Source organism: Meles meles, chromosome 3, assembly GCF_922984935.1.
Source record: "Meles meles chromosome 3, mMelMel3.1 paternal haplotype, whole genome shotgun sequence".
Classification (NCBI taxonomy): domain Eukaryota; kingdom Metazoa; phylum Chordata; class Mammalia; order Carnivora; family Mustelidae; genus Meles; species Meles meles.
In genome coordinates, this window is record NC_060068.1 from 89,657,358 (window position 1) to 89,683,371 (window position 26,014).

At 42.5% G+C, this 26,014-nt stretch overlaps 1 protein-coding gene across 1 annotated transcript; it reads right to left on the reverse strand.

The window, feature by feature from the left end:
* Positions 1-800: 800 nt before the first annotated feature.
* On the reverse strand, positions 801-21,016 carry SHISAL2B (shisa like 2B). Its single transcript, XM_045999884.1, has 3 exons — positions 20,813-21,016; positions 15,843-16,000; positions 801-1,762 (listed from the first exon to the last, which is right to left on the reverse strand). The coding sequence occupies exons 1-3, from the start codon at positions 21,001-21,003 to the stop codon at positions 1,626-1,628; spliced, it is 486 nt and encodes a 161-aa protein (XP_045855840.1). The 5' UTR covers positions 21,004-21,016; the 3' UTR covers positions 801-1,625.
* Between the last annotated feature and the right edge of the window lie 4,998 nt (positions 21,017-26,014).

Here is a 26,014-nt window from a genome sequence, read left to right on the forward strand (position 1 = left end):
GCAGAGAGAGAGGAGGAAGCAGGCTGCCCGCGGAGCAGAGAGCATAGCTATTTTTTTTTTAAAGATTTTATTTATTCATTTGACAGAGATCACAAGTAGGCAGAGAGGCAGGCAGAGAGAGAGGAAGGGAAGCAGGCTCCCTGCTGTGCAGAGAGCCTGATGCAGGGTTCAGTCCCAGGACTCTGGGATCATGACCTGTGCTGAAGGCAGAGGCTTTAACCCACTGAGCCACCCAGGCGCCCCCACACATGCTACTTGAATTTAGATGAATTAAATAAATATAAATGTCTTCTTCAGTTGCATGAGCCACATTTGAAGTGCCCAGTTGCCACATGGGGCTAGTGGCTACCATGGACAGTGCAGATACAGAAAGAACATTTCCATCACCACAGAAACTTCTGCACAGTGCTAGTATAGAAGATAACCCCAGTTCTTGGTCAAAATTTTGACAGCCTTTTGGTAGAAAGTTTTGAAACCTGAGCTTTGCCTGCCAAGAGCATTAGGGCATTCCTTTTTCCCCCTACCCAGACCAGAGAAGCCATATTTGACACACACAACACAGTGGATGTGCTGGGCAGAGCCAGCTTTTGGGGCGCCTGGGTGGCTCAGTGGGTTAGGCCGCTGCCTTCGGCTCGGGTCATGATCTCAGGGTCCTGGGATCGAGTCCCGCGTCGGGCTCTCTGCTCAGCGGGGAGCCTGCTTCCCTCTCTCTCTCTCTGCCTGCCTCTCTATCTACTTGTGATCTCTCTCTCTGTCAAATAAATAAATAAATAAATCTTTAAAAAAAAATAAAATAAAAGTAATCCTTTTTTCCTACTGAATTCCATTAGAAAACAAGGTCTCTGTTGTTGTAATAGAAATCATACTTAGGAATAAAAATCTTCTAAGACAATTATAATGTGCAGAAACCATAGTTTTATTTCTAGATGTCTTACAGTATTAATGCAATAGCCTTATGTGGGAATAGAGAATTTATTTTTAAAAAACTTTCATTTTAGGAGTTCTGTAGGAATTTTAATCAGTGAAGGATTTTTGTTATGGTTATCCTTGGTATGCAGAAAATATTTATTATGCAGATTATGCATGGTAACATATTTTGTTATTGAACATTAGGTTTTATAAACACAGTACATTCATTTTGTACCCAGCAAGCCCTGAAAAAAAGGTAGCGGTTTATCTCTAAGAGGCTTAACAGGCCACCTTTGTTTTATAAGAGCACCCCCCACCCCCCCCCCCGAGATTTACCTGTTCAGAATCTTCTCATAAAAAGAACTGCCTCTGAGTATCAAAAGAATTGTGAAATGTTGGTAATGTGACAAATCTTTCATTGTTCCACACTGGCATAGTTTCGCTTGTCTGTGTTATTGATACGTTCTTTAGTTTCTCCTGAAGTATTAGCATAATTTCATGTAATACAGAAACATCTTAATTAGCAAATAAAAGTAAACTGCACATAATCAGAAACCTTAGTGGGTTTTTAATAAATTAATTGAATAATCAAAAATGCAGCTGTGTCTTGCTTTGTAAATGGTGGATTTTTGAATAGTACAATTACACTGTATTTGAAATGCATTCTTTCTTTGTATTGCTCCATCTCTCCAGCGAGCTTTTGCAACACAGGCTTTTTAAGAATACACAGTTTTGATTTGTGTTGTATCCATTTCTGGATCTCGAATTACATCATCAGCTTCATAGGACGTTTCAATTGTTGAATTTGATGCTGCATTTGAATTGGGGGCTTTGGTTTTCCTGCTTGGGTTCCCTGCAAAATACAAAACAAAATGAAATAATTATCTGGAACTATGACATAAAATTTGGCTTTATGTGTGCTTAAAAAAATACATTTGGAGCAATATTGAAAATATGTCTTGAAAATGCTATGTGGATGAATGAGAGTTGAATCATTTCAAGGTTGTTTTGAGCATTTCCTTCTGAAAGTCAAATTAGAGAAACACTTAGTAACAGAAGTAAGAATTTCATTTCCGTGCTTACCCTTTTGTCTTCCACGTTTCCATGGAGGAAATTACACATTTGGGAAGAAGGCAACAATTTCTGGGTTACTTAATAAAAGTATGACTATCCCTATGCATAAAAAGGAACAAAATTATACTAAAGCTTATCTTAATAATTTGCAGCCCTCTTAAGGCTTTGTGATCATAATCCATTTAGATGTAATGTTTAAAACCACATTTGTGCCACAATTTCATTCACTCATTCCATGTAAATATGAGTCCAAAATGCACAAGGGCAGAGGAATATGGACTTTTGCTCATCACAAAAACCAAAGCTTAGAGCAAAGAAATGGATCATTCTTCAAGAATGAGTGTTAGAAAAGTTAAGGGGGTGCCTGGGTGGGTCAGTTAAGCGTCCCACTCTCGATTTCGGCTCAGATCGTGATTGTGACATCGAGCCCCCCACATGGGGCTCCGCACTCAGCATGGCGTCTGCATGAGAGGCTCTAAATCAATCAGTCAATCAATCTTTTAAAAGAAAGTAATTATATCATTTAGTTTGCCAATATATACAAATATATACAAATTTAAATAATGTATAAATATGTAGAAGCAGTAGATAAATCTCACTGTCGCTAAGGCTCCCCCGGTGCTGGCCCACTTCATAGTCTGCATGCTGTCTGCATTTTCTTTCCTTGGCCTCCAGGATACCATCCTTTCTTGACTCACCTCCTGTCTCCATTGCTCCTTCTCAGTCTCTTTTCTGTCCCTTTTTTCTCCCAGCCTCTTAGATTTAGGAGTCTCTCAGGGCTCAGCCTGTTGGTTCCTACCACCATCTTCCTCCCTAATTAGTCTCCTTTAGAAAAATCCGCTCTGAACCTCCCTCAGAGGAAGCAGGACCCTCTCGCCAAGAGATTCCACTATTAGAAACAGGTCCTTCGTCTACCCTTTGCTATTTGCATAAGTCAATTCTCGTCTTTCAGTATGTTCATGCTGCCTGGCTTTGCCCATTTATAAGTAATGTACAGACTGCTTCCCAGTCCCCATCAGAATACCCCCACTGTGGGTTGATACCAGAATTCAGCACTCAGAGGGCAATATTATTTATAAGGTATAAAGAATGATGTCTCACTCCAGCTCCCAGATCATGCCCACAGAACTGAAATGTGGGTGGTATTGTTCTCTGAGCTCAACTTAAAATACTGTAAGTTGAAAGTATAGAGCCTAGATGGCTTTATTTCATAACTCCTGAACCTCTGTGGTGGTAAAAAAAAAAAAAAAAAAAAAAAAAGGAAAGAAAGAAAATGTTCTCCTCAACATTCAATCACAGTGTTTCAACCATATAATTTGATTTTTAAAAGTTAATTTGTTGTAGGCACAACATTTTCTAACCTGTCAAGTAGCTCAATGACCAGTCAGCAATAATTCTGCTAAATGGAGTAACTGGAAAGGATGGCATGAAAATCTAATAAACTGGGGCGCCTGGGTGGCTCAGTGGTTTAAGCCGCTGCCTTCGGCTCGGGTCATGATCTCAGGGTCCTGGGATCGAGCCCCGCATCGGGCTCTCTGCTTGGCAGGGAGCCTGCTTCCCTCTCACTCTCTCTGCCTGCCTCTCTGCCTACTTGTGATCTCTCTCTGTCAAATAAATAAATAAAAAAATCTTAAAAAAAAAGAAAAAGAAAATCTAATAAACTGATACATTTGACCTGACTTACTTGCAAAATGGAGTTTTAAAAAACAGTAGAGGAAATTTTAGCTACAAAGCACTTAAGTAATGGAACTTATTCTCTGTGGGGACCACTGAAACTGTTTTCCTCATGTAACATGAGAAAAACATTTTTATAGGTTAATTTTTGACTGGCATAGCATTGTTTGTTCTCTTCAGTATTCTAGCAGGTACAGATCAAGGATATAAGATGTAAATTAGTTGCAGATTATCTGGGTGACTTTTGCATCTTGCATAAGCATTTCTTTAAACATCTAAAATTAAATTTTTATTGGAGTTCCTGGAAGTCTGAACTGAATGTTGGTTAATTCCAGTCCTTCATGTTTCCTAAGCTTTTCATATACTTAGAATCATAAGATACTTCAGTAAGACTTTCAAACACATTTCAAGGTGTTTTTATCTACCTTGTCACATACAGTTTTTGTTTTCGTCTTTTTTTTTTAATGAGAAATAAATTCAGGAGGTTATTTCCTAACTTAGGGGTTCTCTCTAAGTCATCTCCGTTCTAACCGCTCTAGTTTCCATTATGTATTTTCTGGCAGCAACTGAAAAAGTTTCTCTAACCTGTCTACTGCCCTCTGAGATTTAAAGGCTTGAAAACATATTCCAGTATTACAAGTTTTTCTTCATCTAGGACTTACAAAGACCCTATTCTCTAGCCCTAGCTCCTTATTCCCTTGGCTACCAGATCCTTCTAATTGGTGTAGATACAAATTTGTTTCTTAGATTGGCTTTTTTTTATTAACATATAATGTATTATTAACCCAAGGGTACAGGTCTGTGAATCACCAGGTTTACACACTTCACAGCACTCACCATAGTACATACCCTCCCCAATGTCCATAACCCAACCACCCTCTCCCTACCCCTCTACCCCTAGCAACCCTCTGTTTGTTTTGTGAGATTAAGGGTCTCTTATGGTTTGTTTCCCTCCTGATCCCATCTTGTTTCATTTATTCCTTTCCTACCCCCCAAACTCCCCACATTGCCTCTCAACTTCCTCATATCAGGGAGATCATAGGATAATTGTCTTTCTCTGATTGACTTATTTCGCTAAGCATAATACCCAGTTCCATCCACATCGTCGCAAATGACAAGATTTCATTTCTTTTGATGGCTGCATAGTATTCCATTGTGTATATATACCACATCTTCTTTATTTATCTGTTGATGGACATCTAGGTTCTTAGATTGGCTTCTTAAGGTAAGGCAGTCCCCCTAATAGAATCAGTTTGCTTCGCCAACAAGAAAAGATTTATAAACACCATACCAATGTCATTTGAAACAGGAATTTTGATGAGCAAGTTAACACCCCTAGTGTTGACTCTCTTCTCAAAACTTAAGAAAAAAACCCAAAGGTACTTTCAATGTACATACTTCCAAAATAATTGTACGCGGAGAAAAACAACTGCAGTGAGTAGCCACAGTGATAATAGAGTCCAGCTAACTGCATCCCTTTGGAATAATTTTAAAAGAGACAGAAGGAAAAGTCTGAGCAACTTCCCTTTTTCCTAGTTTTGCTTTGATAAATAGAAGTTAATTTCTTAACCAACAGGGATAAAATCAGCAGCCTCTTTTTCTGTTGCAGGACTACAACATGGGTTAGATTTTAAATAAGAAATCTAAAATTCCATTGAGCTCCCAAGGGATTTGTTACACATAAAAGGGTTTCCTTATTTAATTTCTCCTTTTCCTTACTGAATGCAGACTGCGAAGCTCCAACATTATTGGTCTTTTCTGGGTTTGATATTAGTTGTTCTTTCTGCTGCTCATTTTTTTTTTTTTTTTTTTTTTGTGTCTGGTCATCAAGGGAAATCTCAACCTTCCTTTAATCCTATAACTCTCAGACTGGCATTTACATTAAAGCTTTGGCCTTTGCCAGAATTCAAATCCAATTCATCAAACAATCTTTGCACGTATCCTCATCATGAAATGCACCAATATATTTTTTCTGATAATGGTTAAATTTTGCATTCATTTTCAGAACCAGTCCTCAGAAATCCATTTATCTTAAAATTCTTCTATGAACTCTGCCCTTGCCTGCCATTTCAAAATATCAAAAGAATACTGGAGACCCCTGTAGGTCTTTGTCTCTTTGAGTATCAGGCCAGAACCGTAATTAGACATTTCTGCCATTATCTGCCTCCATCCTCCTAGCTTCTGTGTAAAGTTCTCAGTCCTACCGTGGCTTCTAATTCCTAATTAGCTGGCTCACTTTACTCTTGGGTGGAAAATCTACACAATCCGCTCATCCCATAGTTCCTACTAGTGAAAACAAGCCACCTTAAATCTGTACCCTAAGTGGTTTTGATCTGCAAGAGGGTATTTTTCCCTTCGAATTTAATATGAAGCATAGGGCTGGATCCCAAGTTAATGGTGAAGTGGTGAACTTTCCCGGTGACCTGCTGATGTATTGTGTTTTACCCTGTGCAGGACCCTGCCTTCTTAAGAATATATAAGTATCTCAGGGCACCTGGGTGGCTCAGTTGGTTAAGTGACTGCCTTCTGCTCAGGTCCTGATCCCCAGGTCCTGGGATTAAGTCCTGCATCAGGCTCCCTGCTCAGTGGGGAGCCTGCTTCTCCCTCTCCCTCTGCTGCTCACCCTGTTTGTGCTTTCTCTCTCCCTCTGTCAAATAAATAAAATCTTTTAAAAACAAATATATATATATACATATATATATATTTGTATCTCAAATATGTATGTATGTATCTCAAATAAATGTAGTTAAAAATTCACCGTAAAAGCTACATCTTAGACTTGCCCTTTGGCTTTATCCATCCATCAATGAGCAAAGGCAGTTCTATCCAGAAATATTTTTCCTATCCTATTTTTTTCCACCACAGGCCTTTTTTTCCTTTTTCTTTTCTGCATTATTAAATTTTTCCAACCACCAGCGACTAACATAACTCACAAATAACTTAGCTCATATTTAAAACCCTCTAAATGAATTTCACAACAAGAGACTAGCTTCTATTTTGGTCGTTGGTTCCAACATCAGCCAAGATTGCCTAACCCTTAGCTTTGACGAAGACCCACAAATACTGAATGTGGTAGTAGCTCTGCTGAGCAGTTTGATTTTCTACATCTAGGAACAAAAGCAGTCATAGGAAATTACAGACTCTTTACTGTAAGTAGAAAGTTGCCTTTAGGAGGCACAGAACCTTTTCCATTGTTGAGTTCAAATTACCCCATCTTCTACTAAGATCTCAGTGAGTTCTTAAAGGCTTTGTGGGGGCGCCTTTTCAACTGCCTTCAGCTCCATTGCCCAGTGGTGGACTCCCCACTCAGCCGGGAGTCTCCCTCTCCCTCTGTCCCTCCCACAGCTTGTGCTCTCTCTTTCAAATGAATAAATAAAATATTAAAAAATAACAATTTTTTTTTTTTTTTTTTTTTAGAAAGGACGCCTGAGTGGCTCAGTTGGTTAAGCACCTGCCTTTGGCTCAGGTTGTGATCCTTAGGGTTTGGGGACCGAATCCCATATCTAGCTCTCTGCTCAGCGGGGAGTCAGCTTCTCCCTCTCCCTGTGCTCCTCCCCCTGTTCCTGCTCTCTTGCTCACTCACTCTTGCAAATAAATAAATCATTTTTTTATTTAAAGTCTTTCTGAAACAAATAATGGTATTACAAAATAATTTGGCAGACTAATAAGAGTTTTGAGCAGAGTTTTGTTGGATGGAGTTAAGGCTACAAAGTTATCTATAAATTTAGTGAAAAACCCATCAAAATACCACTTGATTTTTAAAAATTTGATGTGACTCAAAAATTCATTTGGAAACCTGAACATTACAAGGGTCACCAAGAAACTTTAATAAAGAAGCACAATGGGAGGGAGGAGAAAGTTTTGCCTGGTCAGATATTAAAATTATACCACTAGAATAATTTTTAAAGTACATTTTCAGCTTAAGAATAAATAGATTGATAAATTCACAAAGCAGAAGGTCTAAAAATAGATCACAGTATATGTAACAATTCAGTTTATGACATATTAAATTGGCAAGAGAAAGATGGATTATCCAATAGATATTTGGTCAGTGGGCTCATCTGCAAAATAAAAAAACAAATCCCTACCTCCTACTTTACACCAAAACTAAAATTTCCACATGATAAAAATTTAAATATAAAAATAAATATGTTAGAAGAGAATATAAGTGAATATCTTTGTATCTTAATGTGAGGTGAGAACTTTCTTTTTTTTTCAGACTTTTAAAATTTTTATTATTATTATTTTTTTTTTTTCAAATAATCTCTACACCCAACATGGGACTTGAAACCATAACTCCAAGGTTAAGAAATCACATGCTCTACCAACTGAGCCAACCAGGGGCCCCCAAAGGTGAGAATTTTCTAAGTATAAACTAAAGGGAGAAAATACAAAAGGAGAAACTTCTCTAAATGAAAATTGTCACATACTAAATTACAAGGGAAACAAGTGTGAAAACTTTTGTAATATATGTGGAAAAGGGTTGCTGTGTGTAAAATTCTTTTAAAGCAGCAAAAAATGTACATCCCCACAGAAAAACATGTATAAGATATGAACAACAGTATGCCACAAAAGAAATGACGGGGCAACCTGGCTGACTCCACTGGGAAAACATGCAACTCTTAATCTCGGCATCAAGAGTTCAAGCCCCACGTTCGGTGGAGAGATTACTTAGAAGTAGTTTTTAAAAGAAGAAATAATGACTTAAACATTAAAATGTCCGCTCCCACCTGGCGATTCACAGACCTGTACCTTTGGGGCTAATAATGCATTATGTATTAATTTAAAATTTAAAAATTTTTTTTTAAATGTCTACTCCCACTCTTAGTTTGAGATAAAAACACTATTATTTTTTTCAAGGAAATTAGTAAAACATAAATCTTTTGAAATAATAGTACACATGAAATAGTACTTTTCTGGAGGGCAGTCAGCAGCTTGTACCCACAGCCTTTAATATGTGCCTGTCCTTTGGTCAGCAAGTCTATTCTCAGGGATTTATGCTAAGAAAATACTTAGTTTGTGCAATATATGTGTGTAATGAAAAAAAAGTGAGCTAGTTCAAAGTCAATAGTAAAAGATGGTATACTTGGATTTTGGTTTCTAAATACTGTTCCCAGCTAAAATGAACCTGGCTTTTTAGATAAATGTCAGATTCCAGGGCTGGAACAGGGAACATACAGGCTGCCTGGAACATTTTGTGACACAACATTTTGTGACAGAAAGCCAAAAAGTTCTCAAAAAATTATGGACACATTTCAGAAGGACAAAGGACCCAATTTAAAGGGGCTCCCACAGGCCAAATCTGAGACAATTTAAGGATCAGAATAAATAATGACAGTCACAGAATATTTTAATTTTTTTTTTTTTTATATATATGTGACAGAGAGAGAGATCACAAGTAGGCAGAGAGGCAGGCAGAGAGAGAGGAGGAAGCAGGCTCCCTGCGGAGCAGAGAGCCCGACGCGGGGCTCGATCTCAGGACCCCGAGATCATGACCTGAGCCGAAGGCAGCGGCTTAATCCACTGAGCCACCCAGGCGCCCCAGTCACAGAATATTTTAAAACAGCATCTGAGTCTGTACTGGTCTGAAAAAAATAAATGAATAGGTCAATAAAGAGGGAGAAGGGAAAGCTCTTCCTTATAGTAGAATAACAAACTAACCAACATCAAAGGAATATGGGGCTTGGAAAGTAGCCATTTTAGAACTATTGTAATAATAGTTTTAAAATTGTTTTGAAATTTTGAATGAAAAAACTCAATCAAGAGCCATCAATGAATGGATGAAAGTTTGAGGAGGAACAGCATATTTTCAGTCTCAAAGTGCCTCTCTACAAATTACTTAGGAACTAATAGGAGAAAATAGTGACTTTACAATGTGTTAATCCAGCAAATACAACCTTAACCAACGAATCAAAGTTCACATCACCCCTAATGGGACAAACCAGTATTATGTGCTTCCTGATGGGATGCCCTGAGACTATGCCTTCTGTGGTATTCTCGTTGAAACGTATTATCTCTCTCCAATCATGAGAAAATATCAGACAAATTGAAAGATACTTTACAGGATAACTGGCTTCTGCTTTTCAAAAATGTCAAGATCATGAAAGAAAAAGAAAGCCTGAGGATTAAAGGAGGCTACAGAAATAATGACAACGAATTCCAAGACTAGATCCTAGATGAGAAAAACATTGCTATTAAGGTTACTGGCAAAAATTTTTTTAATTGTATTTTATTTTATTATTCATTTTTTTAAAGTAAGTTCTGTGCCCAACATGGGGCTTGAACTCATGACCCCAAGGTTAAGAGTCACATTCTCTACTGACTGAGTCAGCCAGGTACCCCTGGATACTGGCAAAATTTTAATATGAACTGCAGATCAGATAATATTACTGTTTAAGTGTCACATGTCCTGACTTTGATAAACATACTGTAACTATGTAAGGAAAAAAAAAATCCTGTTCCTAGGAAACACTGACTGAAATATTTATGGTTAAAAGGCATGATATCTGCAAATTATTTTCAAATGATTTAGAAAATATGCCTTGAGAGAAAGTCAACGGTAAAGAAGATGAGGCAAAATATTAACAACGACGTAAAGCTGGGGCGCCTGGGTGGCTCAGTGGGTTAAGCCTCTGCCTTCAGCTCAGGTCATGATTCCGGAGTCCTGGGATCGAGCCCCACATCGAGCCCCGCATCGGGCTCTCAGCTCAGCAGGGAGTCTGCTTCCCTCTCTCTCTGCCTGCTTCTCTGCCTACTTGTGATCTCTGTCTGTCAAATAAATAAATACAATTTAAAAAAAAAACAAAAAACAATGAAGTAAATCTGAGGAGACGTATACAACCTTCTATACTATTCTTGCAATTTTTCTGGAAGTGTAAAATTATATTGAAATAAAAGAATAAAAAAAACCCCACTCCATCAGAATTTTAAGTCGAACTAGTCTATGGCAAAGGCATTTATTTATTGGCAAATAAAGATGCTGATACTGTTCAGTGAAAATAAAGCATAAGACTCACCCCTCCCCCACTTTGTTATACCCATATGTGTAGAGCTGCATACCACAATTCCATGGAAGAATTCAACATGGTTGTTAACAAGCCTCATCTCTGTTTGGTGGGGCCACGGAATACACTGTTTGTTTGTTTCTCTATATTTTCTAATTTTCCATCAAGAAAAGTGAGTTGGAAGAGAGGTTTTTCTTTCCAGGTGACTCTTCCAAGAAGAAAAAAATACAGCAGACCGTTTAGAGCCAGTCCGAGTCATGTTTTGTTAATGGGCAGAAGAAACAATTGTGGGATCTTCAGCTGTGGTTTCTCAGTACACCATGTGTAATTTATGTTTTTCTCCCAGACAGCTGCACCTTTGTGAGCATTTGCTTACCTGTTTTCATTTGTAGCACCTGCCTTTACAAAAGAGCCCACCAGATACAGGGGCTTGGAGTTGTCTGTTATCTCTGCACAACTCTATTCTTTTATTTGGTGCCAAGCAGCTCTACTAATGTCTGCTCTTTTAATTTCCATCCAGAACCCTGCTTCCAGCAGCCCCTCTCCTCAGGCCTCCACGCCCCTCCATGCCCTACAAGTGTCAGTGGGTACTCGGAACCACAGGCTGGATGTGCTTGATTTTCCCGGAGCACCAATTTTCTTCAGATATGAGAAGGAGAAGATGTTATTAGACTCAAACAAGCCATTACATTCAGCCAAATTGAAAAAATGGCGTAAATTTAAAAAATAAGATGGGAAAAAATAAAATAAAATAGGAACTTGAAATAACTTAAAGCTCAGAGGTCTCAGGCAAGCCTTTCCAGTGTAGCCCCTGGAATTCTGGAGGTACAAGTTCCTTTCTCATCCACCTTTTAGGATTCTCCTGGGGAAAAGCTTGAGAAGCAGGGATCTAGGACATTCACCCCCTTGAACTGCTTCTTTGTTAGCCATTCATTCTTACACATCTTACGAAACGAGTCCTCCCCCTCAAGAGTGTCTACTCGAGAAGAGGCCCTGCACACAGCCATCTTCTTGGAACCATACAACTGACAAACAAGGGGATTCTTTTAAACGCTGGCATTGGAAACATGCGTAACTCAAAACACAAAAAAAGGGAAGAAAATAACAATGGCACACAGTTTAAAGGCAATCAGTTTTGCAGTGACAGTTCCTGTCCACAAAGTGAGCTCTGGAGGTAGCCCAGTGAAACTCTATAGTCCCTCCCACTGGCCTGCTGTTTTCAGGATCAATTCAAAACCTATAAAGGCTTAAATTGTATACATTAAAAAGAAGCAGGCTCCTGGGTGGCTCGGTCAGTTAAAGCATGTGCCTTAGGCTTAGGTTGTGATCTCGGGGTCCTGGGATCGAGCCCTGCCTTGTACTCCATCCCCAGTGGGGAGTCTGCTTGTCCCTCAGGCCTCTCCCTCTACTCCTCCCCCTACTCATGCTCTCACTCTCTCTCTCTCATAAATAAATGTAAAAAAAAAAGACCAATAGAATAAAGATACACAAAGGAAAAATCTTGGCAAAACCACCTAAGATTAGACTATTTTAGACTTAGATGGTTGTCATTTATAGAAACAGAAAAGGTTAGTGCCCTGCGTCAGTTTTAGAATGTGCACCGAAACATTTTTCCCTGCAGGCCATCCACACTGCCTGTAATGAAAACAGTCTCGATTGTGCAAATTAATGTAAAATAATGGGAGGTTGACTCTTAAGAATGGATCATTTTGAAAGAAGATGAAATCAGTTTCTTCTGATGTTATGTTTACCTACTTGGTTCTTCTGCAGACATTTTCTTATCCTTGACTTTGAAGGCATTCCTTAAGTGGAAGAAAGACTTCTTGCTTTTAATAGTTAGAGCACTGGACCTGTTCCCAGGTGGGAGAATCACTGGAGCAGAGCGTCTCACAGTTCACAATAGCACCACAGCATTTTCACTTTGACGGGTCACTTTCAAATAGAAACCATCCTCTCTCCCGATTTCAGTGACATTTCGATTACCTATTTTGTTTTGGGCTCTCCAACATATCTGATTTGGCTAAAATCAACCCACAGGACCAGAATCACCTCATTGGAAAGCAGCAGGAAGGCAGTGATTGTCTGAAATCCTACCTTGTCGATAGCAAGCACTAAGGAAAGGTGTCTTGAGTTTTGCTGGCCTCATAAACACAATGTTTTTGAGAGGAGACATTTCCATGCAAAAAAGGAGCTTCTTCTAACGACCTCGGAAGTGCATTAATGGATCTCCATAGCTAAGCAGCAGTAATGCTACAATACTTGAATCAACAAGTCAACTAATTCTCTTGCTAGGTCTCAGAGCCAACATGAAATAACATTTAGGGGCAGTCCCTGAGATCAACCAGGAAAAACAACCAACTTCTGTTTAGCACAATGCATGGCATAGGGGAGACATTTAATGACTGTATGATGCCTCTAGAGGGGACAGGAAAAATGCTCCTGTGATCATGTACTGTATAGGTGTAGTACCACTCATTCAGTTTGTTCATCAAACCTTGTCACATGTTCTAGGCCTTAGGGATACAGTAGTGAGGAAACAAGTAAAAATTGTTTCTGGGAACTTACTCTCCAGTTGGAGTGGAGAAAAGTTACACAATAGATAACTAAAATATATAGTATATTAGTCCCAAATGCTTAGGAGAAAAATAAAACAGAAATGGTATATAATATGTTGGAGGGGAGTTAAAAAGCCAGATATGGTGACCAGGGACGAACTCCCTAGGAAGGTGACTTTTAGTAAAGATGTAAAGAAAGCGAAAGTCATACAGGTATCTGAGGGAAAAGCCTTCTGGACAATGGTGACGGCACATGCAAAGGCCCTGAGGCAGAGGAGTTTCAAGGAAGAGAAAAGAGACCACCACTGTGTCTGTGCACAGGAGAGGAGAGAAATGTGAGTGGAGAGAGCAGACCGCAGAGGCCCTGGTAGGTTCCAGTTAAGACTTCTGTATCTAACAAGAGAGATGGGAAGGGATTAGGGTTTTTAAGCAGAGGAATGACAATACCTGACTTAGTTTGGCTGCTTTGTGGAGAGTAGACAGCAGGGGAGCAAGGGCTTACTTAACTGGGAAGAGAAGCTATTTGTTCTAAAATGCAGAGTCTGGAGTTTGCAGTTTTAACGAACTTCCTAGGTGATTCTTATGCATAGGAAAATTTAAGAACAAAAATTGATTTTAGGGGCGCCTGGGTGGCTCAGTGGGTTGAGCCGCTGCCTTCGGCCCAGGTCATGATCTCAGGGTCCTGGGATCGAGCCCCACATCGGGCTCTCTGCTCAGCGGTGAGCCTGTTTCCCTCTCTCTCTTCCTGCCTCTCTGTCTACTTGTGATCTCTCTTTCTGGCAAATAAAAAAAAAAAATTAAAAAAAAAAAAAATTGATTTTATACATTGGGGAGGGTAAGTGCTGTGAACTCTGTAAGACTGATAAATCACAGACCTGTACCCCTGAAACAAATAATATATTATTTGCTAATAAAAAATTAAAATGAAATAAGAATTTAAAAATTTTAAAGAGTTTTTAAAATTGATTTTATGATCTAAAGATTTGGTAGTCACTAAAGACGCTGCTTCATTTTGCCTGTGGAGAAATAGGATCTTAGCCATTGAACTAAATTCAACTAACATCCTATCGATTCGGCCACACAGTTCCAAACGGTGCTTCAGAAAAGAACTGCCAAGGGATCTTGGCTTCTTGCTCTTTGACACAAGACGCCCTCTGAGAGATACCTGCTCTACAGAAAAAGAAAGCGGAGATAATGTGATCATTCAGTGACAGTGTATTTGATAAGGTCACAGAGCATGTACTCCAGAAATATAAGTTTCAGGGTTCAGGCAAAAGACAGCATCCAAGCAAGTGATTTTCCTAAAATTTTTAAAGTAAACTTTTTCATTTTCTTTTATTTTTTAAATTTTTTAAAAAGATTTTATTTATTTATTTGACAGACAGAGATCACAAGTAGGCAGAGAGGCAGGCAGAGAGAGAGGAAGGGAAGCAGGCTCCCCAGGACTCTGGGATCGTGACCTGAGCTGAAGGCAGAGGCTTTAACCCACTCAATCCCCCAGGCGCCCCTTCATTTTGTTTTTTTTTTTAAACAGAAGTTAGTGAGCACGTGTCTCTTATTCTAAATATATACATGTACATAGACACACGTATGTAGTCTGTTTATAGATTCTAAATTTTTATTAAAAATGCTCTCTATATCTCGAAATTTATGACTACTGCTTTTTAAATACACTAACAGAGGGGCGCCTGGGTGGCTCAGTGGATTAAGCCGCTGCCTTCGGCTCAGGTCGTGATCTCAGGGTTCTGGGATCGAGCCCCACATCGATTGGGCTCTCTGCTCGGCAGGGAGCCTGCTTCCTCCTCTCTCTCTCTCTCTGCCTGCCTCTCTGCCTACTTGTGATCTCTCTCTCTGTCAAATAAATAAATAAAATCTTAAAAAAATAATTTAAATACACTAACAGAAATTTATATTCACAAAAATTATGACCATTCTTTCGGACTGAATTTCATAATGCTAACCATTAGCGTTTGTGTGGCACCTTGTAACTGAGATGATGAGACCCAGTCCCACAAACTATACAGAAACATTTCTTTCTACTTTATAGTCACGCTGCATGCCCCCGCGCATGCGCACAGCCTACCTAGTTCGTAATGTGTTCAAGAACAAAGACGGTCTTCTATTTATCTTTCCTGTTTTTCTATTCCTTCTGTATGCCTCTGAGATATTTTAGGCGCCCCCTCTGAATTCTGCAGCCCTCAGGCATGCAGGTGAACACCCAGCTGACCGCTGACTGACCCATCTAGAGCAAGGCAACCCCGAGAATTAATTATCAGATATTCCACTCCTCTATTTATTCGACTTCTTTGGCTCTACCACAAACAACTCCAAGAGGCTAAAACCTTTATAACTAAGAGCCTTAAATACAGTAGAGTGGATTTATTGGATCCATCGGTTGTTTTTTTATGAGAACATTTACATCCTGCCCCTCTTCTGTCCTTTGGCCCAATTTCTCAAAAGTCTTTCACCATGAATGCCTAACTTCCTGTGAATTTCTATAAAGGCATATAATGAGTTGAATTTTTAAAAAACATTCATTGTTCACAGGATGGTGGGTTACCCAGGGACGGGTGATTCTCTTGAATAGAGTGCAGGAAGTTGGCTGCAAATAATAGACACAAATTACCTTCTTGAGTGGAAGAAATCTCGAGGTGCTGAAGTTTAAGGCCAGTGTCTAACCTTTGAGGCTTTGTCGACAGAAATAAGTAGCAAAGGACACAGACGCTCACGACAAAGGCAAGTAGAACAAGGGCAGCAGTTCCCAGTCCAACCAGGGCACCGATGCTGAAGAAACAGGAAGAACATTCTCACTGTCACACAAAATGGTTTACACATACACTAAAGAGAAGGTCTGAAGATTGTTTGTCCTCGCTTCAGTCATTCCTCACCAAACTCTATTTTAGTATAAACAGTATCTGATGGAAATCTACAGCTCAACATTTGCTTTCCTCAAATTCTTCTATTTTTCTCTACACATTTATATATTAACATTAGTATGGAAAACCATGTGAACTCATATGGCAGGTGAAAGGTCACATCATTCTCTCAGGGAGTCTAAAAATATTTCAGTCACAGAAACCTCTGTTAGTATATTTTAGAAGGAAAAATTGTGTTCACCCACAAAAGATGAAAAAAAAAAATAATGACCAGTGCAAAAGTAGCGAAGCGAATTTTTACCAGAAATGGAGAACTTTTCTTTTGGAGACACATGTGGAAGATAGCACTTACTAATATGCAAAACCACAACTTTTATAACAAAGAAGAAAGGAAAGCAATGTTTATAGAATTTATATAACGCTCAGGGGTAGCCTGAGTTTTTCCTTTCTAAAAGAGCATAACACCAATGGCTGCTGGCACTAAAGAAGAAACCCTTGTGTTTTCCTCAAAAAAAAAAAAAAGTGTATATCTGATATTATTTTCTCTGCATTCACTTTGTAATAATTCCTTCTGATACAGTTATCTATAAGACTAATCGTTCGAGAAGTAACACGGTTTTCATAAGCCTGTGAACTTCATATTTTTAAGTGGGAAAAGGAGCTTGGAAAAAAATTATCTTGAAAGACTAAGAAGCAAACATATGTACTTTACTTTCTCGAATCCAAAGTATGTGTGGGAATGTAAATACACATGAAGAGATTTTAAGCTGCTCAAGAGCACATGATTCTGTTGACTTTCCCATAGTGCTGGGCATACGTATTAAAAGCTCTGAATACGGCACTTAGCTTATAGTAAATAGAAGTAAATGATAGTAAATAGAGGGGCGCCTGGATGGCTGAGTTGGTTAAGCGGCCAGCTCTTGATTTCCGCTCAGATCACAAGCTCAGGGTGGTGAGGTGGAGCCCGTAGCAGGCTCCGTCTGGGTGAGAAGCCTGCTTGAGGTTCTCTTTCCCTCCCTGCCAACTCTTAAAAAAAAAAAAAAAAAGAATAGTAAATTATAGTATAATCATCACTGAAAATTAATCAACATTGAGATGGTCATTCAAAAGTAATGACCTTTTTCTTCATCATTGTCCTGGCCTGCCTGCAGGCTTCTGCTATTTCCTAGAGATTAGGGCCCCAACAAGTCTGACAAGTAACAAAGGGAAGGAGGGGAGAATTTGACTAGGGAGGCTAGGGCTCTGGAAAAAAGGGAGAACAGAATTAAAAGTGAAGTGCTCAAGCTCATCCCTTTTATCCTTGATTTAGGAGATAAGGGCCCCCACCATTTAGAGATTGCTTCCTTGGCCACAGACTTGGAGTCAGACCTCCAAAGATACTTGTGCTTGGTCTCTTAACGTCAGCCCAGTCCCCCTTGGTCTCTTAACATCAGCCCAGTCCCCTGAGCCCTGCACACAGTGAGGACTGGGTAATTCTGTGGCTAGAGTCAGTATATGTTTTGAATTTAAATTGGAGTTTGCCCTCACTTCTGGGCTCTCTTCCAAGGGCGAGAATCCCCAGCTTTGGCAAGTTGTCTTTCATGTTTGTTGACACCAAAGCTAACTTTTATAGGTGCTATGTGTCAGGGAGGGTTAGGACTAGGCGCAGACACAGGGGAACATAATCCACTTCATTAAATTATCTGCTGTACAAGACAGCTAGGCTGCCACACATCTAGAAAGATTCATTTTTTTTTTTTTAAGAATTTATTTATTTATTTGACAGACAGAGATCACAAGTAGGCAGAGAGGCAGGCAGAGAGAGGAGGAAGCAGGCTCCTTGCTGAGCAGAGAGCCCGATGCTATGCGGGGCTCGATCCCAGGATCCTGGGATCATGACCTGAGCCGAAGGCAGAGGCTTTAACCCACTGAGCCACCCAGGCGCCCCCCTATAAAGATTCTTGAAATGAGAACTGGTTATTTAAAAAATGCTCAAAGTAAAAAAGTAATTTAGTCAATTTAAAAGTCAGATCGTCAACCTAATTAAATTCCACATGCATATTGCGAGTATTTAATGTACACAATTTAAAAACCCATCACATGATTTGTAGGAGAAACAAAGCATGCTCTTTCTGCTTTCCGTTATAATGAAGGAAGGTTCTTCACAATCTTGACAGACAGCTTGTGTTACAGCTTTGCTTCATGCATACAAAACTCTGCATAGGGGCGCCTGGGTGGCTCGGTGGGTTAGGCCTCTGCCTTCGGCTCAGGTTGTGGTCCCAGGTCCTGGGATCGAGCCCCGCATCGGGCTCTCTGCTCAGCGGGGAGCCTGCTTCCCCCCCCCTCTCTCTATCTGCCAGCCTCTCTGCCTACCTGTGATCTCTGTCTGTCAAATAAATAAATAAAATCTTTTTTTTAAAGATTTTATTTATTTATTTGACAGAGAGAGATCACAAGTAGCAGAGAAGCAGGCAGAGAGAGAGAGGGAAGCAGGCTCCCTGCTGAGCAGAGAGCCCGATGTGGGACTCGATCCCAGGACCCCGAGATCATGACCTGAGCCGAAGGCAGCGGCTTAACCCACTGAGCCACTCAGGAGCCCAATAAATAAAATCTTTAAAACAAAACAAAACAAAAAAAAAACTCTGCATAAAGACAAAACTCTAGGAATCTCCTAAAATAGTCATTTTCACAACTACTTACTGAACTCATGTGTTGCCCTATGCAATAGGCATTATTTTCCTAGGTTCTGAAGCAGGTTACGAAAGGAAGCCCTCAGAGGTTAGGGATTTGGAAGAGGGAAAAAGACTGTGGTGGGCCCGCCACAAGAAAGAGAGCCTTATCCTTTCCTCCCAGCACCATGATGGTAGTCTACTTTCCAGTCCCTGGGGATAGGGGGTCTGAGGCTGCAGAACTGTCACAGTTCTCCCACCTAGCACCTTGACTTACTCCCTAGGGGTACCTGTGCTCTGCTTTTCTCCAGCAGCTGCAGAATCTCAGAACGAATGCTAGTGACTTTGAGAATATTTTGCTCAGTTGAACTATTTTAAATTTGGGCGGAGAGCAAAGAATATGAGGGAAATGAAGCACTGAATTTTTGCCTCCCCTTTGTGATCTCAATGCTCAGTAACTAATAACATCCCCAGTTTTAACATTGCCAATGATGCTTTCAGTTGAAATGATTTTTGTAGGTCCTAGGAACTGAGCTAAACTGTCCGTTGTGTCTGTGCTGAATGAAGACCCCAGCAAGCTATTCAATCTTTGTGCCCTCATAAACCTATGCTCTGTTGCCTATCACTTAGGAACTATTCAAGGATCTGAGAATTCCAGGCACTTTGCCAACTGAGTTTGACTTAACAGTTGCCAGCCTCTGTCCGAGGTGCTGCCGTCATTATTAACGCCTCGAGAGACTCAGAGCTGGGTTACTATGCTATTTTCCAAAAGGCCAGATAATATGCCAGTGCAATACTGATTACTTCTCCGAATGAGAGGGATAAGCTGCCATTATTTTCCAAGATTATGCCCCACTCTGGCACAACGCAATTGTAAGCCGGACTTACTGGTTATGTGGCACTCCTTTTGAGATTTTTTTTTGACGCTAGCAATACATCTTGAAAAAATAATTTACTGCCTCAAGAAATAGCATTTAAAGTCATTTGCTGTGGACTGGACATGTGTGACAAATTCTGGATCATGCTAGAGGATTAGAGAAATAACACCCTTCTGCTTACCAGTAGTCTTTCTCTTGTCACGCATAAGCTAATAGGTTTGTTAGAAAAAATTGAAGGTGGATTTGGAATTCTTTCACATTCATTCTCCAGGCAAAATCAAAGAATCGAGTTCAAAGGTTGCAATCTTTGGGGGGGGGGGCACGAAAGCATTTCACAATGAAAATATCTGCATAAATACTAGGTGGAATGAGTAAATTCCCATCGTAATAAAAAGAGGCAAGAAACACTCGACCTTAGAAAGTCTCTTGTCTTTCCCGTAATGGCCGAGTGGCTGAGGTGTTAAGAAAGGGCTGTCCCGGAAAAGGTTCTACAGAGTATGTGTTATAGAGAGTAAAATCTTTCCTGCCTGTGGATCTCCAGTTCGGTACTGGGTCAGTGTCAGATCATCTGAAAAGTGCACATTGTTAAGTCCTGTCGCATACACAGACACACACACAGGCGCGCGCCCCCCACCCCCACCCCCCACACACAGACACACACACCCCTTTTTGATTCCTTCTCACCCTCAGACTTTAAACACTCTGGTCCTTGGTTAATACATTAAAATGAGTCCCAAAGTCCCCTCTTTCTATTCAAAGCACCAAACGCCCAAACAAATAAAAAAGAGAATGAAAACCTCAAGTTATCTGCGCCTCTTCGCTCAGCCGTCTGAGCCTCCTGCCTGGAACTGGTCCCTGGCGGGCGCAGCGCGGCGACAGAGCCGGCACTGCGTGCGCCCTGGGCGCACAACCTGCGCTCCTCCGCGCCAGCCTCGCCCGGGGGCCAGGGCACACTCGCACTTCTGGCGGCCACAGCCTGACGCTCGCGGGACCGGGGCAGCACCGAACGCGTCCCGGGGTGGGGAGTGGGGGAGCTCTGAGCCGGGCGCTCTTTCTCTGCGGGTCTCTCACCAGCCCGCGGAGCCTCCATGTCCTTCCGGAGGGCCCCGACCCGAGCGAGCGACCCTGCCACTCCCGGTGTGGCCCCGCTCGTCGCCTCCCCAGAGCCCGCCGTCAGCCCGCCGCCCTGCCCACCTGAGGCTCCACATATAGCTGTGCTTGTAGGGGAAGTAGCTGCCCGGCTCGCTGCAGCAGTACTTGAGGTCGGCGAAGCCGCAGCAGTAGAGCAGGGCGGCCCCCTCGCCGCTCCGCGGGCACTCGAAGGGCTCCACGAAGCTGTGGTTGAGGCTGTAGTAGCCCGAGCACACCCGAGTCGCCTCGCTCATCGCCGGCGGCTGCGGACAGGGGCAGGAGAGCCCCGGGACCTGCCCTCGGACTGCACGCGTCCAGCACCGCCCGCGCTCGCGCACCCCTGCGAGCCGAGCCGGGGTCGGTCGGACAGCCTGGGCTTTCAGCCTTCGCGCGCCTCCTCTGCGCTCTCTCCTCCCCCTGTCCACACGCGGTCTGCTTTACTCGCGCTTCTCCCTCTCCTTACTGAGTGGCCTTTTTCCTGCCGGTCTTCGACCCTGTATCTCTTCTTCCCCTCCCTCCGTGGGCTTTCTTCACGCTCCTCGATTCCCCTCCACCTCCCCTCACTTCATCGGCAGCCTGGGGAGCTCAGCTGGTCCCATTGCATGCCAGAAAGCGATTTCACCCGAAGGAAGAGTGAAGGTGTCGTATCTGTTTGCCAAAGTTGCCGTTCAGCCTGCCGGGGACGGGGCAGGTGGGGTCCAGGCAAAGACAGTGTGGGACGCGGGGAACCTTCACCCACGAGGGGGCCACCGACGCCCTCCAACCCCTGTGCTGGGGCTGCGTACTGGGCAGAGCCAAAGACAGAACTACCAGGGAGGGGGTGAGTGGTGAGGAGTACTCCGTCTTTGAGAAGTACACGTGAAACATTAAAATCTGCCACTTTAAAAAAAAAGAAAAGAAAAGAAAATCAAAGACAGTAACAAGGTTTCTCACCAAAAATCTAGCCACGCATTCTGTATAATGTGAAATGGCCTGCAAAGGGTAGGACAGGCCAGGGGGTTCAAGAAAAGAAAGCGAGGGCTTCTGCAGAGACGGGTAGAAAGAAGGAGGCAAAGGAGATAGGGAGAAAGAGACCTGCATCCGTTCTGAAGAGCGGCAGAAATTTCTCTTGTGTGGCACTCTCATTTAAGGATGCATTTGTTTGCAAAGTCTTTTAAAATAACAGTAGTAATGGATGCCATTGAAGTAAACCAAAGAACATCTTGGAGTGTAAAGAAGAAAATAATAATAGCCATAAGGTGGGAGAGGAGGTGACTGACATTCATAGAATGGTAAGATAGATAAAACAGTGTTCCTTCCTCTTTTTTTTTTTCCCCCTGTATCTTTCCTTTTAGCCAGAGAGTTGATTGGATGTTGCGATTCTGAATTTTACCTTGTTGGGTGCTGGGTATTTCTGTATTCCCAGAAGAATTCTTGAGCATCATTCTGGAATGCGGTGAAGTCACTTGGACACGGTTGGAGTCTTTTGAGTTTGCTTTTAACCTTTGTTGGCAGAACCAGAATGGTCTTGAGGACTAAAGTTTCCTCGTCACTGACGTGATGCTCTTCTGAGCCCTCTACTAGACACCTGTGGATTCCCAGACTTACCATTCTGACTGATGGAACCAAACTATTCGAAGGCCTCCCAACAGCTCACAGAAGCGTTCCGTCTGCTCCTTTTAGGTAGCTCTTTTCCTGCTTCCAGTAGTTTCTTGATCAGTACTCAGCTGAAGCTCAAGGAGATCCTCCAGGAATCCAGTTCTGTGTCTCCAGCTCTCTACCCCCTGGTATCCTCTGGCCACCATGGCTTCTTGTCTTCTCAACTCAGGCTTCTCACCCGAGGGAAACCACTGGGCTCTCACTGGGTCCTCTCCTGGTGCTGCTACCATCTGGAAACTCTCCAGGCAGCAAGCCAGGGCAATCACAAGCCCTCCCGTCTGTCCCTCTCTTAGGGATCATTGTCCTGGGCTCCCTACTAGTTGCACCCAAAGCATTCTAACTCCTACAGCATGGCTTCCTGCGAAGTTGACAGAGCAGGCACATGAAAGGCAGAAACCGCTTGTTCTGTTGCAAGGTGATGGTGTGGGGGTGGGGGGCACTTTAGGCAGCATGAGTGGACTTTTCTTCCTGTTGTGTAAGAGAAAAAGAAATTCAGGGATGAAAAGAATGAAAGTTCTTTTGGACCGTATATTGACTATCTCAATAAAACATACTGAAGTCTTTCTGGAGCCTGAGACACGAGGGTGGGATGTGAGTGGTTGGGAGAATGATGGAAACTGAGAGCAAACACTAGGAAACGTGCTCAGGTGTCAGGCAGAGGGAGGACTGGCACCTCGCTGAGGGTCTGGGGGCAGTTAGAAGCCCAAGCTTTCCGGTGGAACCATTCTGCTGGGTCATGTGATTTTCTCCAGCAGTGAATGTTCCATGATGGAGAAACAGGAGCAGGGAAGTGAGCAGCAGGACTTGCCAGAATGATTCTCTGGGGCTGTGCTCTGCCCCCTGCCCCCATGCCTCTACAGTCACCACAGTGCCTTGGCACATCTCTAGCCCTAGATACATGCCATACACACATGAAAACACACACACAGAGAAAGGCAAGCCCACAGCTGCTAGCCTCCACCAAACTTAGACTACCTTGAAGCCTCTGAGGTTCAAGTAAACAAAAGAGCCTTTTAACACATGGGACTTAAGGGCAGTGTCAAGACTGAGGCTTGAGAAGATGCCTGTTGCATGGTCCCGTATGACCCAGTCCCCAGGTCATGGCCTCCAGACGGGAGGGGTTCTGGCACCTGGTGGAGGTGGGGCTGGCCCAACACCAGGAGACTGCCATAAATTACACCCTTTATTTTCATGTATCTCACTGTTTCTCAACAAAGGTGGTAGGTACCTGTCCTCCTTTGGGAATATTTAGGGAGTATTTTGGAAATAAGGGGACAGCTTTGATTGTCATGATGACCGAACGCCTTCCTGGCAAAGAGGGACGTAGGCCAGGATTGCTAGATGTCCTAACATCCTGCGACATCTACAGAAAAATGAAGAATTGTCTGTGTTTTTCAACTGTTCCCCAGGACATTCACACAGATGCAAACTGTGTTTATCTAGAACATGTTTCTGGGCTACGAATAAAATATAGCATATTTATTGAATTTTCCAGGAACATAACTACCATGTAATTTGAGGGAAGATTGTTCTTTGTTTTGTGTGGAACTTTACCAAGAGTTTTCCACCCCTGGAGAAAATCTGCTCCCAATGGTAATGTTGCCCACAATGTCGTGTGTGGGTTGGCACCTGGGCATACCGCCTGCACCAGCCTGCATTTGGGCTCGCAGTGCCTCAGAGCTGTTTTGTGCACACTGTTGGTGTCAATGTTATGTCTCTTGGTATCATTATGCTTGAGCACGTCCTCATGGAGGTACATACTCCATTATAGATTCGTTCCGTTCACTGCTTGATACCATGATGCAGACATTGCACAGATCGCATTAGTCTGCTAGAGCCACAGACTGGGTGGCTTTAACCACAGACCTTTATTTTCTCATGGCCGGAAGTCTGAGATCAAGGCGTTGGCAAGGTTGTTCCTTCCCAGGGCTGTGAGGGAAGGATCTGTCCCCAGCCTCTGTCCTCAGCTTGTCTCTGGCTGTCTTCTCCCTGGGTCTTTGCATTGTCTTCTCTCTGTATGTGTTTGTGTCCAAATTTCCTCTTCTTACAATGACCTCATTTTAACTCAGTTACCTCTTTAAAGGCCTTACCTCCAAATAGGGTCACATTCTGAATGAGGTACTGGGGGTTAGGACTTGGCCATACGAGTTGGGGTGTGCTAAGATTCATCTCAGACCATTGGACATGTAGATCAATCATGCTATGTACACACTTCATTTCAAAATAACAAAGGGAAAATTACAGAGATACTTCTTAAAATAACAGGGGACACTTGAGTTGGATAGGGTTGAGAATGACTGGTAAGCTCTATCAGTAGGGCAACGGCCTGTGGTATGTCTCAGAGGTGAGTGTTGCTCCTGACCTCTGATCTCCAGCCCAACATGATTCACCCAGAACAGGCATGATGGAACAAATGGAGAGAGAGATTGAGAACAGCAGGTATCTATCTGGCTATTGGGTGAAAGCAAAGCAAGGGCTCAAATGAAGCTGACTTGGCTGTAGAAAAAATGAAGAGGCCAGATGAGTGCTTTGCTCCAAAGCTTTCAACAGATCCTTATTTCTAAACCCGCTGTAAACCAGGACCATTCCCTTCTCCCCACCACACTTCACTGCTCTCCGGACCATCTTGAACGTGCTCTCCTGCTCTGGAAAACAGACTCCTTCCTGCCTCAGAATCATCTTCATGTATTTTCCCATCCAAGAGATACCTTGACTTTTTTCTTTCTCTTGGAATCTTCATCCAAAGTCCAGCTCACCACCCAGCTCCCTGAAACTGCTAGAACCAGGCAATTCCTAGATAGAACAGCATTTGAGAAGACACACATGATGAGGCCACCAGGAAGCATGGGTCCTAACAAAGATGGGCTTATGGCTTATAAGCTCCCAGGCAGCAGAACACATGCATACGCAGATGGAAAACCAAAAAGAGTAAAGTTACTTGTTAGCGATAGAAGGAGGTTAGAAGTGGAAAGGGAGTTCCTGAGTGAGTGTGGTGCCCACGATGGGCTGGTGGCAATGCCTCTTGCTGCCGTAGGGGTCATAGTGAGCCCTGTCCCTAGAGCCCTGTGTGTCCCTCCATCCCTCGGGTACCAGCCTCCATGGGAGCAATGTCTAGATTCCTGCGAGTGCCCCCTGGTTGGGATGGAACTCCCCTTTACCAGATTTAACATTACAGCTGTTATTGACTTTGGGGAACACAGCAAAGGTTAGAGAACCTTAAGATGCACATCCCTCTATCGCTTTCAAATCACGTCTTGATTCTAATGGGTAATCGTTCCTCCCTTCCTCCTTCCGAAGGTTGTCTATGCATTAGTGTCTGGGCACAGCCCTGACTTGGGCGGTGGCGGGCCCTCCCCCGGCACCAGGGCTAGCCCCTTGACTGTTCAGCTGCAGTCACCACTTCAAGGATTAAGCATGAGACCTCAGCAGGCTGAGTCAGAGTGTGTTTCAAGCTCTTGCTGCAATGCTGGGACAGAGGCTATCTGTCCCCTCTGGATGCGGAGGAAAGCCGGGGCCTGAGGTCACTGGCAGTCAGTTATGCTACAACAACAATGGGGGTCAGTCTTCCTTGGGGTAAGGAGGACCTGCAGGTGGCCGTGCCAAGGAGCAGAAGGAAATTGGGTGTTT